Source organism: Aphelocoma coerulescens, chromosome 12 (assembly GCF_041296385.1).
Source record: "Aphelocoma coerulescens isolate FSJ_1873_10779 chromosome 12, UR_Acoe_1.0, whole genome shotgun sequence".
Lineage (NCBI taxonomy): Eukaryota > Metazoa > Chordata > Aves > Passeriformes > Corvidae > Aphelocoma > Aphelocoma coerulescens.
In genome coordinates, this window is record NC_091026.1 from 6,930,885 (window position 1) to 6,950,362 (window position 19,478).

Genomic DNA, 19,478 nt, shown 5'->3' on the forward strand with positions numbered 1-19,478 from the left:
CTCAGTGCAGGTGGTGCAGAGGGACGTGTGCCATGGCTCAGTGCAGGGTGTGGAGGACAGGGTACATGTAACGTGGCTCAGTGCAAGGGAAGGGTGACACGTACCATGACCCGACATGTGGGATGTGTAGCTCGTGCTGGAGCAGGGACTGAGCCTCCCGGCTGCATCTGGCCCCTCAGTGGGCCATGCTGCGGGCACTGCTCTCCCTGGGGAAGCGGTAGGGGTGCCACGTGGCAGCACCACAGCCTGGCCCCCCATCCTTCACAAGGATGACGTCGTGGAGTCCACCACCTCGCGGCCGTTGCACACCGTGGGCACGTACGGCGAGGCTGAGCCTGGACAGGAAGGCAGCAGTCAGGGCTGGGTTGGGGTCTGGCAGCAGCACCTCCCAGCATCCCATGGCAGCAGTGCCCAGAGAGCTGGGGTGGAGAGTGCCCAGGATGGCCGTGTCCCCGTGGGTGCCCAGGGTGGCCATATTCCCTGGGTCTGAAGTGGAGAGTGCCTGGGGTAGTGACAGGCATCTGGGGGCAGCTGAATCCCCTGGGCTGAGGTGGAGAGTGGCCCTGTCCCCTCAGAGCAATGACAGGCCCCCAGGAGCAGTGCCCCTCTGGCAGCTGTGCTGTCCTGGGAGATGAGGCATTGGGACAGAGGACAGGGAAGAGCCTGAGGGACAGGGAAGAGGACTGGGGACACCACATCCTCCAATACCCCCCATTTCCCACTGTGCCATACCCCACACCTCACTCTTCTTCAGGAACCCATGCCAGGTGTGCCCACACACACCCCCCACCAGGAAAGGGGTGCTGTCCCCCAGCCCGTCCCCAGCCCCACCATGCTCACCATGGGACTGGCTGGAGCTGGCTGCTGCCACACTGAACCGAGCGGTGCCCACGCGGTGACTGGCCACGTTCTTCTGCGGCTGGAAGAGTATGATGTGCAGCTTGGGGGTGAAGAGGCAGCCGAGGACCACGGTGCCGCTGAGGCTCACCGAGATGCACATGGTCGTGGTCTGGACCTGGAGACAGGGGTGGGCATCAGGTGCTCCACCCATCAGCCCTTTGCCCCGAGCAGGGCAGGATGAAGCCTGTACTGTGGCACTGGCCAGCCCCACTGGGCACAGGCTGCACCCTGCAGGGACATCCCACCCCACACCACATCCCTCTGTCAGGGTCATCCCCCAAGAGACCCATGGGCAGAGCATGGACACTGCCCAGATGGGGACAAGTTGCCCCTGCAAAGCAGGTGCACCCTGAGCAGCAACCCCAGCCCTGCCAGCGTGCTGCTTTGTGGCACTGCCCAGGGCCAGAGCCTGCACTCCCCCATCCCGGTGCCCACCCCCTCTGGGGGTGCAGGTCCTCTCTGGAAACCTCTGACTACCCCCACCAGCTCCTCAAGACCCATCAAGAATGTGTTTGGTTGTCCGTGCCAGGGGGCTTGAGGTGCTGCAGGTGCTGCAGAGCACTCTGTGCTCCCAGTTCCTGGCACTGCTCGGCAGCCCGGGAATCAGGCTGGCCCTGAGGCTGGCATTCATGCCCTGGGGTGTGGTGTCTGCATGAGCCAGGGGCTGTCTCATGCTTTTGTGTCACCAGGCTGAAGGATGGCTATCATTCCTCCATGGTCTGGTTATGGGGGATCTCTGGAGTTCTCAGGGCCATTTCCCATCCTCACCCTAGCAAGGGAGGGAGTGGGGCAGCTCCTCTCTCCAGGACTCATCGCCCCATCAGCCACAGCCCTTCAGGACCCTTCACTTGGTCCTGAATTACCCAGTGCAGAGGTGACCATCACCAGGTGTGTGAATGAAGACCCTTCCCCATGCCCACGCATCTCCTAATCATGAACCCTGCATGGCCCAAATCTCCAGGACCACTAAGATCAAGCCCTCTCAGAGCCCCCTCAGAGCTCAGGCTCTTACACGGTAGTCGCTGGAGGTCACGTAGAAGATGGGCAGGAAGGCCAGCCAGATGATGCAGGTTGTGTACATGGTGAACCCAATGAACTTGGCCTCGTTGAAGTTTTCAGGACATTTCCGTGTCTTGAAGGCATAGACCGTGCAGAGTACAATCAAGAGGACATTGTAGGTGAGAGAAATGAGCATGTTGGAGTCACGGTTGTTGCACTTGAGGGTGACAATGTACCTCTTGTCAGGCTCGGTCTCCTTGCCTGTGCCAGGGGTCTCCACCAGCAGCCAGATGATGACGATGATCAGCTGGCAAGAGATGAGGGCCATGCAGATGACCACCTGTGACGTTGGGCTTATGAACCGGGGGCGCTGGACCCCCTCCTTCACTCCACTGAAGATCCTGGCGATGCGATTCGTCTTGGTCAAGAGGGCCGAGTAGCAGACGGCGAAGGACGTGCCCAGCCCCAGGCGCCGGAGCGTGCACACCCCGGTGGAGGGCTTCGCGATGAAGATGAAGGTCATGCTGTAGCACATGAGGACTCCGGTCAGGAGAATGTAACACAGCTCTCGTCCAGAGGCCTTCACGATGGGAGTGTCGTTGTTCTTCACAAAGACTCCGATAACGAAGAGAGTGGAGATAAAACCCAGGCAAGAGATGGTGACGGGACCAATGGCCCAGACATCTTTCCAGCGGATGTACTCTTGGGGCAGCTCGTAGCAGCCATTCAGGGTCTCGTTGGGCCAGTAACCAAGACCACAGTCCATGCAGGTGAACTCATCCAGCAGGTACTCGTAGGGCTGGCAGGGGATGCAGATCCAGCAGCAAATGTCCCCAGGCTGCATGCTCTTGATCTCATTCTTCTTGCAGGGGTCGCTGCACTGGGACACGGGAATGGAGGTCTCAGCCCAGGGGATGAGGCTGGTGTCGAGGATGAGCCCCTCTGCCCAGTAGCCCACTTTCTGGTACCGGTACCGCCCGTCCACGTAGTGGTAGTTGAAGATGTTGTAGCGCCCGATCCCATCGCCATAGCGGTCAAATCGAACGACGCTCTCGGTGTCCGCTGGCCTGAATGGAGCTGCAGGGAGGAGAAGGGCAGACAGTCACTGCCTCGGGGCAGGAGAACACTCACTCCAGGCCTGGAGGCAGGTCTCATCCAAGGGTCACATCCCACCATGGCCACAGGTAGATGCCCAACCTGTTTCCTGCCTTCACTCCCATCCTTGCTGCCTATGTACATGTTAGGAGCAGGAAAGCAAAGGTGGAGAACTCCATCCTCACCTGCCTGAGAGCCCATCAGCCCCACCCAGCTCTGCAGGGGCAGAGGGGGATTGTGCAGCCTCCACGGCTCTCAGTGACACCTGGTAGCTGAGACACCCTCAGCCCAAGTGACATATGACACGCTTCTCTTCACCCCAGCCTACATGGGTCCCTGATCATGGGTCCCTCCAGTTTAATCCCTGAAATGTGAGTAAATCGTGATGCTTGCAAGGACCCATGTTCTCAAGGGTCCCTTGTGGGGCTGGTCCCACCCAGCTGTAGCAGGATGGAGTTGGTGACCAGCTTTTCCACACCTTTCCACTGGGTACAGAAGGCCTGGATTGCCTCCCAAGGATGATGGTGGGCTGTTGGCACCTCAGGACAACCACAGCCCTGGGCATGGGCAGGCTGGAGGAATTGGAGGGTCTTGGGTCAAATTTGGGCCTCCTTCTTTCCTATCCTCCACCCATCCCTTTCCAGTTTGTCAGCCAAACCCAATCTCCATTTTGGACTCACCATCAAAATTAACATTGAGTATAAAGTCCTTGTAAAACCTCTTGCCATTGACAGGCTTCATGGCATCACAGAGCTTTGTGGAGTTGGGGCACAATGTCCGGTGCATGTTGTGAAGAGAGTGAGCCATGGCATAGACTGCATTGACCACGAACGTGATCTTGGACTCTGGCTCAAACTTGCCTGTCTTGAGGGAGTACCGGCTACAGTCCTGTGTGTGGAAGCTGCACCTAAACTTCTGCTCCCAAAACTCCCGAAACCAGGGATTTCGGCTGTTATTGTAGGGGTGCAGGTTACGGAAGTAGGAAGCAAACTCCTTAATGGGGTAGGCTGCCAGCTCGATGGTGATGGCTCCCTCTGCCACTGCTTCGCTCCCGGCCACCACGCTCTCCAGGGCTCCCCACCCATCACTGGCCACCCACATGAAGGACACATTGGCTCTCTGGGCAGCCGCCAGCAGCTCCCGGGCGTCTTCACTTCGGGTGAACAGCACGACCACTCTGGCATTGGGCTTCTGCAGCAGAGCCCGAACCACTCCGTCATAGGTCTTCTTGTTCATGGAGCGCCCCACCTTCTCCGAGGTGGCGATGCAGATGTTGCGCATGCGGGCTTCTTGCTCAAAGGCCTCGATCCCCGTCTCCCCGTAGTCGCCCTCCGAGGCCACAGTGGAGACGTAGGTCCAGTTGAAGAAGCGAAGGATCTCCGCCATGGCTTTGGCTTGGTAGAAGTCTGGTGGGACAGTGCGGGCAAAGTAGTCGTAGCGGGACTTGTCACTGAGCTTGGCACTGGTGGAGGCATAGCTGATCTGTGGGATCTGGAAGAGCCGCAGCAGGTTGGCCACCTGCATGGAGGAGGAGAGGTCAGTGCCTGAAGAGGTGGCCAGCAAGGGACGTTCCTATGGGGGGACCCTCACCCAACACCCAGCATCACACGATGCTCCCAAGCACAGCCACTGGGCTGATGAGCAACCCATCCCAACCCGGAGCATCCTGATCTGTGGAGGGACTGGAGAAGAAGAGTGGATGGCACATTCACAGAGTGCCTCAGCCCTCAGACATGCTCATTTGTCTTTTTTTTTTTTTGGTAGTATTTCAAGTGCTTCCCTCTGAATTTCAGGGCTGGGGAGCGGACAAAAGCAGAAAGTCTGCCATAGGTGACCTGTGGGAGATGCTTGATGGCAAGAAGAAAGTCAAGATGCCTGACAGCCCCACAGCACAGGGGGAAAGGATTCTGGGGGTTGGGAGCAGGGGCAGAGTCACCCCACCAGGCTGGGGGATGCTGCAGAGCTGGGTCAGGGGACCGGTTCCTGCGCATCCTGCATCAGGAGCTCCAGAGGGACTGGCACCTTCCAGCCCCTCAGCAGAATCCCTCGTTAGCTTCAAAGGGGAAAAAAGCCCCACTAATGAGGCTGTTAAAACCCAGGCTCTGGGGGCAGCAGCAAGGGGGCCTCGGGTGTGCTGGCAGGGCTGCCAAGCCTGCCCACATCTCACTGCTCCCCAGGCAGCAGACGTGGCTTAATTAACGTGGAGAAATGATCTTGTCAACAAAGTCCCCTAATGGCAGAAGGCGGCCCCTGAGCACAGTGATACTGCTGCCTGTCCTCACCATGCATGGGAGCTGCCAGCCTGCCATGTCCCCCCACTGACCCTTGTGCTCCCCAGCCTGCCCACATTCTGCCCCTGCTGACACCTGCCCGCCCGGGGTTGGGACATGAGGACACCCTGGTTCCCGGCAGGGGAAGGGACAAGTGCCCAGGCTGGGCTGGGATGCTGCCTCCGCCACGCAGTCCCAGCCTCTTCCGCCCCATAGCTGGGGGATGCAGGGGCTCCAGGGACCAGGAAACGCAGTCTGACACATGCTGGGAACTTACTAAATCTCAGCAAGCATGCGGCCCACCGGCCACCCCCGAGACTCAGCTGGTCCTGCCAGCTGCCTGCATCCTCAGGGGATGCTCTTCTCCGTGCTGGAACCAGCCTCTGGGTCCACAGAGCTGTGGATTTGGGGACTGAGATGCACCCCACGCAGAGTGACAGCCATGTCTGAAGTTTGCAGTGCCTGTTCCTGTGGGATCACTGGGGACACAGGGACACTTGTCCTCTGAGCCCACCCTGCTCCAGCCAGGCAGCCCTATGGCTGAGCCCCTCAGAGGTGCATGTCCCTTGCAGCACCTCACAGGCTGTGGTTTGGGAGGGCAGGGGGGACAGTGCCCCCTCACACCGGTCAGCTCTGCTCTGCCTGTCACAGTCCAGACATGAGCTGGGCTGAGGAGCTGCACTTACCGCCTTGACCCCAGGAGAGGAATCAACACCTGTCCCCAAGTGAGGCTTGGCTCCTACGTCATTCCCTCCCCACTGGAGAAAGGGGCCAAGCATCACCATGAGGGATGAGTGAGCTGTCCTGTGCCACACTGGCAGTGGTATCACTGCACGGCTGCCAAAGTTTTATCCCCTTCCCCCATTTCTGCCAAACCCCAGCCCCACCTGAGCCCCTCTTGCCTGGGCAGTACCTGGATGGAAACATCACTGTAGGAGCCCCCGATGACGCCAGTGATGGCAGTGGGAACATCATCATGGACGGCATAGGAGCCATCAGGGCAGATGTGCTCGGAACCATCCACCCTGGTAAGGGAGGCACGGACGAAGTCAAGGGACTGCTCTAGGGCGTAGGTGTCCTTGGAACAGGTGTCGAGGATGTGAGCACCCAGCTTCACCCCCGGCAGGATGCTCCCGTCCTTGTTGATCTCGTCCAGGGCGAAGAGCATGGCCTCCAGGCGCTGGATGCCCCGGTGCTCGTTGATCTTGCCGCAGTCTTCGCTCCCCACTCCTTTCTCGTGGACAGGGAAGAGGCCCCCAATCACCAGGTCCCCATCCATGCTGATCTCCTTCTTGCCAGCCATGCCGTGCCCAGCAGCCAGACAGGTGGCCAGGTGCATCAGCCCCAGCCAGGCGGCCAAGGGGACCGCCATGGGGTGTGCTGGTGCTGGCCGGGGGACCCACACCACCCCGTGTCACCCGCTGCCACCCGTCAAGGCGAGGGCAGGCAGTCCCCAGGCATTGGGTGGTGGGGGGTGGCACGGCGTGGTGTGGGTGGGAGGGAGGTCGTGCCACCCCGGCAGAGCCCTCGGCACCTGGAAAAGCAAAGGGAAAAGCTGCTGGGGCTGTGGGATGCAAGGCACGACAGGGACAGGGGCAGTCAGTGCTGCACGGGAGAGCAAGGGCATGAGCCTGTCGGTGCCCCCCACCCAGAGTGCCCCTAGGATGAAGTCCCCTGCAGAAAGGCAAGGTGAGCAGATGCAATAGCTCCCACAGTGACCCAGAGCCCCCAGGCCACACACAAGTGACACAGACCCCAGGGGACAAGGAGGGGCACAGAGACCGGTCTCCCCACAGCACTTGCAGGGATGCACTGGCATAGGGGTGGGCACAGAGCTGGCCCCTCTGGCAGCACCGGGCAGAACAGCCTGCAGGGGGACAGCCTGACAGCCCTAAAATACCATGGAGGGGGAAAGAGCCAGGGATGTCGCCTGGCATAGGGAGGCCGGGCTGGGCAGATAGAGCCAAGGCCGGCTCCAAGCCGAGCCCCCGACCCACGCAGCAGCATCAGGGGTGCTGACAGATCCCAACCTCCAGCCAAGAGCACTGCCAAAAGCAGCCAGCCACGAGCCCACCGTGCCCACAGCACCCAGTGCCCACAACATTTAAACCCCCATCCTGTAGCCATGGAGCCCACCCACCCTGCTGCTGCCCCCAGCGCTGTCTGTGGCACCGGGGCTGGAGCAGGGACTCGCCACTGGCTTCACCCTCATGCAGCAACGCGCAGGGCTCTGGCAGTCGCGGTGCTTCAGAGTCTGTTCTCTCACCACCGCCCCTTCCTTCCCTGTATACTAAATTCAGAGATTTCAGTAAAAGTAAGAGCCAGGTTTGCTGACTCCCTCTGCAGAAAGCAAGGAGGCGCGGGGGAATCAAAGGCTTTTGCAGCAGGCAGGCCTTGTTTTGGCAGAAGATGCAGTCCCCTCCGAGATTGGTTGTCTTTTCCCAAATCACGGGAGAGATTTGTTTCCCATTTGAAGCTGACTGCTGAAATCCCACGGGGCTGGCATTTCAGGGGCCATGGGAGAAGGAGACCCCTTAGCAGTCCAGAAGCCTCAGGCTGCTGTGGAACAGGAAACTGCAGATGCTGTGGCAGGACCGTGGCTCTTCCACAGCCCAGCAGTGCTCGTGGAGGCACAGAGGGTGGGAGGGGGATGCCAGAGAGTGCTGGCCCCCCTTCAGTTCCCTGCAGCCAGGACTGAGGCTACTGTTCCTGAGCAGGAGGAGAGGACCCCTTGATGCCCCCATGCTGCTCCCAGACAGCTCCAGCTCATGATGACTGTGCTGGAAGAGCCCTCCAGCAAGCAGTTGGAGCTGGCAGTGATGCCCAGGGGGATGCGGGCAGCAGTGTGGCACAGAGCATAATGGGGTGGGGTGGGTAGGGTGACAGGGATCTCCTCCTCTTCCTCCATGCCCCTAAGTGCCTGTCCTCAGGTGCTGTCTGCTGCTGCTGAGTCCCCACCTGTCTCAGGGCATCTCCTACCTGACCCCACAGTGTGAAGGAGTTTGGAGATGAGAGAAGGAAGGGTCCCTGCCTTATTTCAGGAATCAATGCTTCTAAGGGACCCGGGGGTTCCCCAAGCAGGAAAGAGGCCACAGGCACATGGATTATTGATGGAGCCCATCAGCAGCAGGCTGAGCCTGGCACGGGGGTCCGGTGGCACTGGGAACCCGAGTCCATGCAGTTCACCTCTTTTAGGGCGGCTGACAGGACCCACCAGATGAAAGGCACCTTCAGGCCAAGCTCCTCTGAAGGGCAAACCATCACCCACCCGGCCGCGAGCCGCGATGGACAGTGAGCAGGGCTGCCGCCATTCCCGCAGCTGCTCAGCTCGACTGGCGTAGTCGGGGGGATGACAGCCCGCGGAAACCCCTGGAGAACATTTGGGGAAGTGAAACACCGGGTAGGGCAGAGCCAAGTCCAGCCCGACGGCCACGGTACGGCAGGAAGCTCCTGCCAGCTGCGGGCAGCCTCTCCTCCCGGGCGCATCGTGAGTGGGGTGGGTGAGAAGGGGTCGTGTCTCCTCCGTGCCCTGAGCGCTTTCCACGCCCTGCCAGGAGCCCTGACCCCTCCGGCACCAGCACCCCGGGGGTGTGTGACACCTGGGGCGTGTGCCAGAGCGGCAGTGCTGCGGGGGCGCAGGGGCAGTGTCACCTCCCGCGGGGGTCCCAGAGGTCCCACCGCCACCGAGCTCTGACAGGAGCCCCCACCTCTCCCCTGCACAAGGGCTGCCAGCCCCGGTGCCTCGCGGGGCCGAGGCGCCTCCCCGGGGCGCTCCCCCGCCGCCGCGGCCGCCCCACATCCCGTCCCGAACGCGCCCCGAGATCCGGCTGCCCCGGCACACCCGGAGCCCCCGTCAAAGCCCCGGCTCTGCCCGGCCCGGGCAGCCTGACGGGAGACCCGGGGCAACAGCAGGGGCGGGGGTCTGTGACCCCGCTTCCCTGCCCTGGGCAGCCCCGGCCGAGGGCTGCGGCGGCGGGTCCCGCTGAGTGCCCACTGCGGGGCTCGGGGCTGCCGGGACACCGGGGGGACGAGGACCCTCCCAAGCCGTTCTCCCGGAGCTCCGCGTCCTGAGCCGGGCAAGGGGGAGCGGCGGGAGCGGCCCCGGTGCCACCCTGACCGCCCGCATCCCCGGCGCCTCCGGTGCCCGTGCCGGTGCCGGTACCCGTGCGCGTGCTCTGCTCTCGTCCCGCAGCTCCAGGAGCCCCGGCACGGGGCACTGGTCGCCGAGCCCCGCCGTGGCGCGGCCCCGACGGCTGCGGGGGATCGCCGGTCTCCGTGCCGCTCCACCGCCGGCACCGGGGCTCTGGAGACAAGCGAAGCGCCGCCGCGGCACGGCGCGAACCGAGGTCACGGCGATGGGAGCGCCGGGGTGGGACCGCAGCCCTTACCTGGGCCCGGCGGACTGTGCCGGGAGCCGGTGCCGGTGCCGCGGCTGTCTCGGAGCTGCGGCTGCCACCGCCTCCCGCCGCCGCCTCTGACACTCCGCCAGCCCCAGCAGAGCGGAGCCGCTCCGCCCCCCGCCCGGCCCGGCCCCCGCCCCGGTCCGGCCCCGGTCCGGCCCGGCCCGGTGGGCAGCAGCACCCCTGGGGCCGCCCCGACTGCCCCGCGCTCGCTCCGGCACCGGCTGAGCCGGGCAGGGCACCGCTGGGGCTGGGGCAAAGCCGGGGGCAGATGGCCAGGTGCAGGCAGGGAACGGGCAGGACACGGGCAGGGAACGCAGGATCGGGCAGGACATGACAGAGAAGGCAGAAAACAGGCAAGACACAGCCAGATCCAGGGAAGGGATGGCCAGACTGAGCCCGAGCATCGGCAGGATGTAAGCAGGACGTGGCCAGGCAAGGCAGGACACAAACAAGGCATGGAGAGATGCAAGCAAGGAATGGTCAGATCCAGGCTGGGCAGGGGCAGGACGCAGCCAGAGCAGGCAGGACCTGCTCTGCACCGTGGCAGAACTGGCAGGGCACAGCTCAGCACCTGCTCCCCTGGCCCCACAGCCCCCAGCTCATTCCCAGGCCAGTGAGAGGGGTCCCAGCCCCAGCTCAAGCTCCACAGCCACAAACTGGTGCCCCAGGGTTTGTTCCCCCCTTGCCTGGCCTGCTCCCCACTCCCCAGGTCCTTGGGAGGAGTCCAGGAGCCCAGCATTACCCCAGTGCCCATCTGCATTCCACGCAGCCCCCGGCACTCACCAGCAGCCCAAGCACCAAGCTGGGGAAGGCTTTGGACCATCCAAAAACGGAGGCACTGGTAGGGTTATGTTCCAGATCTCCACCACTTGCCCAAACTCTTTCTAGAACCATTTGGCTGCCCAGGATCCCACGGCACTGCATCCCCAGAGCTCCGTCACTCAGAGACAAGAACGGGACAGGGGATGACACAGGGGACAGGGGTGCTTCTGAGGCACTGCCCTGAGTAACCACCTCACCACCGTGTGCCTCAGTTTCCCCCCTGCCAGCTGCTGCGCTTGCAGGCTGAGCGTTAAGGGCACTGCAGTGAGTCAGACTCACTCTGCTGGGCTCCCTTCCTCCCCGGCAATCCTGGCTTGGGGAGGGATAACTCGGAGCGTCCGTGGCAAGGTCCCCCCAGGAGTGAGGACTCTAGCAGGACGCCAGACCCCACCTGCCCATCTCCTTTCAAGATTGTTGGCACAGACAGAGTGGGGCACTGGGGAGAGGAGGGTGCTTGGGCTGGGGGACCTCATCACCGCGGGCCGGGGTGGACAGGGCTGAGGAGGACTGGAGATGTCTTGTGCCAAGGGATGCTGGCACAGCCGTGGTCCCGCTTCCCCCCACAGAGGGGTGCTGGCTCACACACACCTCGGCACTGGCTGCATCGTCCCAGCTGCTGCTCCAGTGCTGTGGACAGCAGGAGAATGATGGCAAAGCCCCCTGGTCCCCAACTTCCGTGGGGTTAGGGGACAAGCACCGTTAGGATCTGCTGCCTGGCTCCAAGCCCCCGGGAGCCTCAGCCAAGCATAAATATTTCAGGGGGCTTGGCAGTTTTGTAATAACCAGCAACAAAGATAAACACCGGGAAGAGCAATATTTTTCCATGTGGGCTGGAGGAGTTTAATATTTTATCACTCAAAGCACAAAATATTTATGAACAATCTCATGTCAATCACTGGCTGAGGACTAATCATGACCTTTCCAAGCCAGGGAGGACACATTTCCACCAAGAAAAGACACTCAGACCTCTCCTGCCCCTGGCACCCCTGCCCCAAGTCCCAGTTTTGGGCTGCCACATTTGACCACCAGGAAACAATCCCTGGGCTGCTGGAGGCACCAAGGACACTCAGCAGGTGCTTTGGCACCTGCCAGTGCCCTGTGGCACCATGGCCATGATGTCCAGGCTGCTCCCTTGTCCCAAGCTGAGACACAGGGAACTGGGACCAGCATAGGCAGCCCTCCCTGCCTGCATTCCACAGCAGCAGGACAGACAGATGGGATGTCAGGAAGGCACAGTGCAAGCAGTCTGGTGTCCCCTGCCACGGGAGGAGGCCCAGCAGCAGCCCGAGGACTTGGCTTTATACTGGTTTTATTCTCCACAGGTTCCCAGGAGGAGCAGGGATGCCACCTCCCTCCAGCTCTGCCCAGCTCAGCATGGCAGCCGGGACCCTTCCTTCCCCACTTCCCCCACAACTTGCACAAGCTGGGGACAGACCCCGTGCCCAGCTGGGCTGCCCAGGCCAGGAGAAAGCCTGAGCAGCAGGGATGCAGAGCCCCTGAGCTCAGTCAAGGGCCGTGGGGACAGCTCCCATCCACAGCCCACTCCCCACCCTGGGGCAGGACAGCGCAGCCGGCCAAAGGACAAGTCAGCAATGAACCAGCCACCAGTGAGGAAAAGCATCCACTTTATTACAGACCCCAAAGCACCTGTGGCAGTGCCAGGAGGACCACATTTACACAGGATGTTTCCATTGTTCAGCAAGGGGAAGAGAAGAGGGGAACAAACCCAACCGACCCAACTCACAGTTCTTTGGTGCTAGAAAACGTGGTGGTGTGGCAGAGAGAAGCTGTGGGTGAGAGGGGCACCAGCAGAGACCAGAGGGGACATCTCCGATATCCACCACCATCCCGGACACCTGAAAGGAATCTGCGACGTGCCTGGACACACACAAATGGCAAATGCATTTCACTGCCCCTCCAGCCTGCACCTACCCTGCGCCACCAAGCACCACAGAAATCCCCCCCACCTCCCAGCACCCCCAAAAACAGTCAAACACCCTTTCTGCAAAGAGGGAGAGCAGGTCCCGAGGGGAATCAGCGACCAAAATCTCTTGGCTGGAGAGGAAGGAGGTGGGAAAGGCGACTGGTTCCCAGTAACTCAGACCCCGGCGGGAGGTGAGGCAGCCAGGTCTCTCTTCACTCCTCTCCTCTCTCAGCAGCAATGGGCTCCTTGGTCCACTTGTCTGTGACCTCCTGGTTGCCCGCATAGCCCACATCGGGCAGCAGGCCCGGGGCTCCCTCCCCGTCCCCGGCGACCTCCAGGTCCAGCTCCTCGAAGGAGGAGCCGCTGGCTCCCGACTCGCTGTAGCTGTGCTCGCTGCGGTTGTCCGCCTCCTCCCGGCCACGGCTTGCTGGGAAGGGCAGCAGGATGGAGGTGGCCACCGAGGTGTCTCTGCTGTCAGTTGTGGCCTCCATGCTGATGGAGCTCGTCTCACTCATGGTGTCGACCCCTGGGAGGAGAGAGAAGGGGAAGGAGTGAATGCTGTGGGAAGAAGGAGGCAATGGGGATGGGGTGCCACAGCCTTCGAAGCCACCAGAAGTCTCAGAGCTATCAGGCCACAGTGGAGACCAGCTCCTACCTCTTGTCACTTCCTATGTCTTTGACACATGACCAGGCCAACAACGAGCTGAGCTCAAACTGCTCCCCGAAATCAGGAACCCCCAAGTCAGCACAACCAACCACCAGCTTCCAGCCATGCCCTGTCCTCCTGGCCACACCCTGGCCCCACAGCTGCTCTCTGTGCACACACCAAGGACCTGGCAAACCCCTCCTTAGGGAGAATGCATGCCTGTCTCTGGCATGGCACCACGAATGAGACAAAGAGCAGGAAGGACACTGTGCTGTGAGGGTGATGTGGAGCTGCAGCATTGTTGAAGCACCCAAGGGGATGATGACACAAGGGCAAATCCTCACATGTGCTTCTGTCAGAGGCAGATGTGTATGCCCAGCCTCATACCAGGGCATCCTGGTGTCTTCAGCACCTGACAGCCTGCTCCCACTCCTTCTGTGGCTCCCCCACAGCCGGCAGCTCTGGCAGCAGTGTGAAGATAGGCAGGGCAGCAGCAGAGAGGTCTCGGGGCCCCAGAGGATAGGGGGAGCCTTCCCAGTTCACTCTGTGCTTCTCCACATGGCCTGGCTGCCAGCCACATCCCATTTCATGACCAAGCCCCCAGAGGCTGCCCATGACTGCCCAAGTGGACCCCTTGGCCCACCTGCCCCTCCTCAGATCCCTGCCTCATTAGCTCAATCGACAACACAATTAACGAGTCAACAAGGAGAGGAACGTGTCAGACTGAGACCAGCAGCTCAGTGCTGTTGCCAGAGCAACAGCCAGGAGACAAAACCCTCCTGTTAAACATTAATCATTGTTAATTATGACATCACAGATCCACGTGGTTAATTATGACATCACAGCTCCACATTGTTAATTACAATACGTCAGCAAACAATGGGCAGGCTCTTCCATCCCGGCCCTCCCCACTTCATCTTCTCCCTGCCTGCCTTGTATCAGTGGGAAATGAGTGCCAGGCTCTGTCATTTCCCAGCACCTCCACCTGTGCTGGGTTGGATGCCCCTGCTGAGGATCATGCCCCACACCAGGAGGGAAACCAGGAAGAGCCCCACTCAGCAGCAGCACTCGTGGACGACTGGGGTTTGCCACCAACAGGGCTGGGAAGCGACAGATGGGAGCCTCCCTGTGGTCATCACCATCCTGGATGGGAGATGAGAGCCCTCTCCTCCACACTGTCTCCTGCTGGTGCAGCTCCGTCCTCAGCTGTTGGCAAGGGACTGCCTTGGGCTTCCACAGGCATTTCCAGCCTCCTACAGCTCCTGCAGCCAGGGTGCCCAAGGCTGGGCTGCTTGCTCTCCTCCAGCTGTGTGCCAGCCACTGATCTCCTGAAGGAGACCCACCAATGAGGGTGGAACTTTCCTTCCAAACATCCTTAAATCCTTTTTCTCTGTGCTGTTTTTCTTCCCAGCCTGGGCAGCTGCCAGCAGAACTGCTTGTAAATGGCAGTCCTCTGCCTCCTGAGCAGCATCATCCCACGGTCCTGCCGGCTGAGTGACGGCTGTTCCGAGAGGACCGAGCAGTGGTAGCAGGATGAGGGGTAGCCAGAAAAGATCCACAGACACAGTGCACCCACTGCTTCATCCCACCTGGGTGGCTGGCATATTGGCTTCATCCTGGAAAGGAACCTGAGCCTCCACCCTCTCATCTTGGCAACCCTTTTAGCAGCTGGCACGAGCTGAGCCCTCGGCTGCTCCCCAGGCGATGCCAGGTGACCTCTCCCATGGAAAGGAGGAAAGAACCACTGCCCACTAACACGCAGTGCCTTTGCTGCAGCATCAAGGAGCACCTCGACACGGAAACTACATTTACTCTAAGTTAAAAAGGATGTTCTGCACGCTGCAGTGAGGCGCTCGCTGAAGGGGACAGCCGCCACTGAGTGGGCAGCAGAAAGGTGGGAGATGCTGTCCCACCTGACAGGAGCTCAGCAGGGCAGTGGGTCAGCAGGGAGCCTCTGGGAAGATGGAGAGCTGCGGGGGATGAAGGGGAGTGTGCAGACCCTGAGCCTTGAAGACAACTTAGGGTTTGCAAAGTCTTTAGTGGTGATCTCAAAACAAGAAATAATCTGATTTGACCAAATTGGTGGCCTGAGGTGACATGGACATGTTCCCACCATGGCTTTATGACAGCTCATATCACACATGGTCATCTTGCATCCCTCTAAGACCTGAGGGGACAGGAATGACACCAAGCCCCCCAAGCAGCGCCCTGCCTGCTCAGGCACCCCTCCCCTGACATGCCAGGGAATGTTTCAGCTCTGAAGCTGTCATTTAACTCCATGACACAAAGCAAAGAAGCTCCTGAGGAGAGAAGCAGCAGCTAAGGAAGAAGAAGACAGGGATGAAGCTGACCTACACGCTGCTCCAAGCCACCACTGTGGGAAAGCACTGCTGTCCTCACTCTCATAGCCACCTTCCTCTCCCTTGCTCCAAGGGCAACAATAAATTGAGTCCTGTTTCCCTTCAGCCAGGCACTTTGTCACTGCTCTGTCACCTCTGATCATGTTCGAGCAGCCTCAGCTGGCAAATTTGCCCATTTCAGCAGCCTCTCTCTCCTCTGCACAGCCAAAGGCTGGCTCTGGCATGGCCACTCAGCCTGGCCAGGATAAATCTCTGGGGTGGGCAGAGCTGCTGCTGCCAGGGACCCTGCGTGCTCAGCTCTGACAGGGGAATGTGGCAGGAACACTCGGCTGTCCTAACACAGCCCAAGGAGGCCAGGAAGGCAGTGCAAGGGGCTCCAAAAGGATGACCAAAGCCCCGTGGGAGGGCAAGCAGGGATTCAGCTGTCATCTCCCAGGCACAGCCTTCCAGCAGCTGTTACACTCACTTGTCCCTCCTTCCCCACACACCCATGAACCACTGCCCATTCCTTGCATCCACCTTCCCAAGGCTGGTCCTTACACCAGGAACCAGTCTAACACCCTGATCCAGCACGGCTTTTCCCTCTGGAACATACCAAGGTAGCAGCCATCCTGTTGAAACTCCCCCTTGACCTTGCTTCCCCAAGGACAGTATACCCATCCCACTGCACCCTCACTCAGTAGGAACATGGAACCCAGGAGTTTTCATCTGGGAAACAGAGGCACAGTCTGGGGTGAAGCCATGCCAGGGTGTTGAGGAGTCCCCCAAAGGCCAGGGCCTCCTAGGAAGAAGGGATATCAGCAGTCAGCTCCAAGAGACCAGCCAGGGATGGGTGCAACGGGAACCACTGACCCCACAGTGCCAGTGGTGTGGAGCTGGCTCCCCCAGACAGTTCAGCCCTGAGCCATACCAGGTACTGGCATTCCCAAATCCAGAATGAGGGTGGGCTCTCCTCCTGCATCGCTCACACTGATGCCTCAGCAGGGCTCCACTCCTGGTGCTCCTGGGCCCTTTCCTTCCCCTCATTCCACCAAATATTCATCACCTCTAAATGCTGCCAGGGGGCACAGCTCCTCTGTCATTGCTGAAGCTCACACACAAGCCACCGGGAGAGGGGCTGAGGCCCTTCCCAGGATGTAGATGCAGGCAGGAACAGGCAGGGCTGTTTGGAGGATGGAAGCAAGCACAGATGAGGCAGAACACACCAGGAAAGCTGCCCCTCTGTGGCACTGGGGCTCAGCGCGTGGTGCCATCACTTGCAGCTGAATGCTGTGGGACAGACTCTGCTGCAGGAAAATGAGCACCTGAGATTCTGGGCAGAGCCACGTGCTCGGGAACCATCTGTGCTCATGCCAGCGAGGCTGCTTTTGTTTGCTTTCACCTTCCACGCGCAGCAGCGGGGTCACGCTGCAGAGCGCGCTGCCGGAGGGGGCCGGGAGCGAGGGCCCGCTGAGCGCCGCGCCGATGCCAAAGCCCCAGAAAACAATTAAGTACAAAACAACTAATTGTGATTGACACTGGCCCCCTGGAGACCCATCAGCCGCCTTCCTAAAATGCTTCCTGTCTTTCCGATGACCCTGACAATGGCGAAGAAGGGATGGAATTGGTGCAGAGGCAGCCACGGCCCCCGGCCCCTTCCTTGTGTGTTGAGAGTGTCCATCCTCAGCAGAGCTGCAGCAGAAGGCAGAGATCCTGGAGCATCTCCCACAGCCTTTGTGGCCACTGGCTTCGCTCGCAGCTGCAGGCACCCAGCACTTCACAGGGTGAGCTCAGGAGCAAGGACAGCAGATGACAGCCTAAATGGAGAGATGTGCTCCAAGGTCAGGAGGCTCGAGAAAACAAATCCAAGCTTTTCTTACACTTCCAAGTCGCTCGGTACCGTCTGGCACCAGCCACAACGACAGGTGAGGAGAAATGGCAACACCTTCCACTTGGAACTTCTCAAGTCTTTAATTCAAGGAAAGCATAATCCAGCTGCTGGTGGGGAGTTTCATGAGCTGTGATCGACCAGTGCTGTGTTCACACAGAGCGTTAACACAATGCCCGCTCTGAAATCACACTCTATGCTCTTATCTCAGTATTTTGGGAGGGGGAAAGAGGGGGCTTCTTCTGCTGCCACTTCAGGACTGACACCCCAAACCTTCTGTGCGCAGAGCATCCTCAGCTGCCTTTGGGAGAGGAAATGGGGCTTAGCACCTTCCCAGTCCACTCACCCATTGAGGCAACAGAGTATCAAAGCCCTACACCTGGATTTGTGCAGCTCAGGCACAGGTGGAGGAGCTGACAACCACCATCAGAGACCACCACCTTCCCCACTCTCCCAGGAGCACTGTCTGAACCTCCATCAGGGCAGGACCACTTGGAACATCCCCTCAAAGCTGAGAAGGATCAAGAAATAACCCAAATCCATGCAAATGGGGTTGAGGGGATCACACTGACAGACAGATGGGGACATTGCTGTGCCCATCCTCCAGTCAGCAGAGGAAAGTTTGAAAACTGTCACAGACATCCTGGGATCTGCTGTGTCATCAAGATTCATGTCCATCACGCCCATTGAAGGGGCTGTGACTAACTGGAGCTTGCTTCTTGAGGGACTGCCTAGGGAAGAAGGATAAAAAAGATGGGAAAAGAGGTTTCTCTTTCTCCAACTCAGAGGTGATTGCACAGATCCCAGCACACAAAATCATTGGGAACAGAGGACCAGTCTCATTCCATAAGGTGGAATCTTCTTGGGACCACCAAAGCCCTCAAGCAGGGGCTGCGCAAGCCACCCAGAGGCTTGCCACATCCTCAGCCTGCTCCAACAGCCAGAGCAAGGATGTGACACCCCATCAGATGTGGTTCTGCCACTGTGCCCAGCAGTGACAATCACAGTCCAACATCCAAGCCCAACTCTTTAGTCTCGCAGGCAGGGCCAACCTCACAGTTATTATTATTTTAAGTCGGGTTTATGCAGACTCAGCAGATGGCACTGCATCAGATTGCGCTGACAAAAGCTCATCTACGTGCCTGGAAGGGGAGGGGTGGTGGAGGAGCTGGCCCAGAGCTGTTGCAGGGGAGCCCGGCCCAGGGTGAGAAAGTCCAACGTCATTTGCTTTCTAAAACTGGGAAGACCTTCCTAGCCCTTCTTCCAGCAGGGCAGGTGAGTCCCCCACTGCAGGCATGCTGGCAGGGGCGTCCCAGGGAAAGCACCGAGACAGCTTGGGCACAGGCAGTGGCTGCTCCGAGCATCCCTGGCTGTGCTGCGGGATCATGCACCCCTTGAACAGGGCAGAAAGGAGCGCACACAGCTACTGAAGACACCACTCCAAACTGCTTTTGCTTCCATGGATCCTGCCATCCCTCTCCAAAACCAAGGGGCGACCACAGGAAGATGTCAGAGCGAGGGGGCTTTGGGGCACCTCTGGCCAAGCCGGGCTGGTGCCCCCAGCAGCCACCCCGACACAAGGCAGACAGAGAGGAGAAGAGCTGAGTGAGCACTGTGCAAACACGGGACTTGAAAGTGCTGGGAAACAGCTCCAATTAGACTCTTCACTGCAGTGCTAAATGGACAGAGCTCCCAGAAAGCAATTCCCAGGCTTGCTTTTATGCAATTAAGAATTAAAGCGACCCAAACCTGAAGATGTGTTAAAGCAAATGACCTGACTGCCCGGGAGGCGAGCACAGCCCTCATGGTTTTTTCATGCCCATTACACAAGCGTGGGCAACCTGTGGGGCAGGGGGAGGCAGTTGCCCCTGCCAGCAGCTGGCTCGGATGTGCTGTCCAGTGCCCAGGAATGCTTGGATAGCCAGCTCCCACATCTCGCAGGCATGGGAGCATGTGGGCTGGTGAAGGCAACTAGCATTTTGGGTTACTATAGCACTGCTGTTCTGCGCCTACAGCCATTGTGGTCCCTTCCTGTATGAATACATTCAGGCTCCAACAAATCTTGCTGAGCAGATGCTCTCAGGCAACTCCACCACCAGCTACAGCAACCTGGTATTTAAGCTCTTTGCAATCCCAGTATGTAACAGATGAAGATGAGATCAAGGAAGATGTATATGACAAAGAGAAAAACA

At 59.8% G+C, this 19,478-nt stretch overlaps 2 protein-coding genes across 3 annotated transcripts in view; both read right to left on the reverse strand.

Annotated features, from left to right (window-relative positions):
• Positions 1 to 261: 261 nt before the first annotated feature.
• GRM2 (glutamate metabotropic receptor 2) lies at positions 262 to 6,636 on the reverse strand. Of its 2 annotated transcripts, none has more exons than XM_069027769.1 (5): positions 6,178 to 6,636; positions 3,675 to 4,512; positions 1,913 to 2,976; positions 841 to 1,015; positions 262 to 335 (listed from the first exon to the last, which is right to left on the reverse strand). In XM_069027769.1, the coding sequence occupies exons 1-5, from the start codon at positions 6,634 to 6,636 to the stop codon at positions 262 to 264; spliced, it is 2,610 nt and encodes an 869-aa protein (XP_068883870.1). The 2 variants fall into 2 exon arrangements, with proteins under 2 accessions (XP_068883870.1, XP_068883871.1); XM_069027770.1 differs by having other exon boundaries at positions 832 to 1,015; positions 6,178 to 6,552.
• Positions 6,637 to 12,097: 5,461 nt separating this feature from the next.
• The window catches only part of TEX264 (testis expressed 264, ER-phagy receptor), a 38,989-nt gene continuing 31,608 nt past the window's right edge, over positions 12,098 to 19,478 (reverse strand). The window contains exon 6 of the mRNA XM_069027982.1: positions 12,098 to 12,939. Within this exon, the coding sequence (XP_068884083.1) occupies positions 12,626 to 12,939 (314 nt within the window). The 3' untranslated portion in view covers positions 12,098 to 12,625. The remainder of the gene's footprint in view (positions 12,940 to 19,478) is intronic.

Coding starts and splice junctions, on each gene's coding strand:
- GRM2 (XM_069027769.1), bottom strand. CDS start 6,636: ATGGCGGTCCCCTTGGCCGCCTGGCTGGGGCTGATGCACCTGGCCACC. Junction 4,513..6,177: donor ACAGTGATGTTTCCATCCAG/GTACTGCCCAGG, acceptor TCCTCCATGCAG/GTGGCCAACCTGCTGCGGCT. Junction 1,016..1,912: donor TGACCTCCAGCGACTACCGT/GTAAGAGCCTGA, acceptor CCCTGTCTCCAG/GTCCAGACCACGACCATGTG.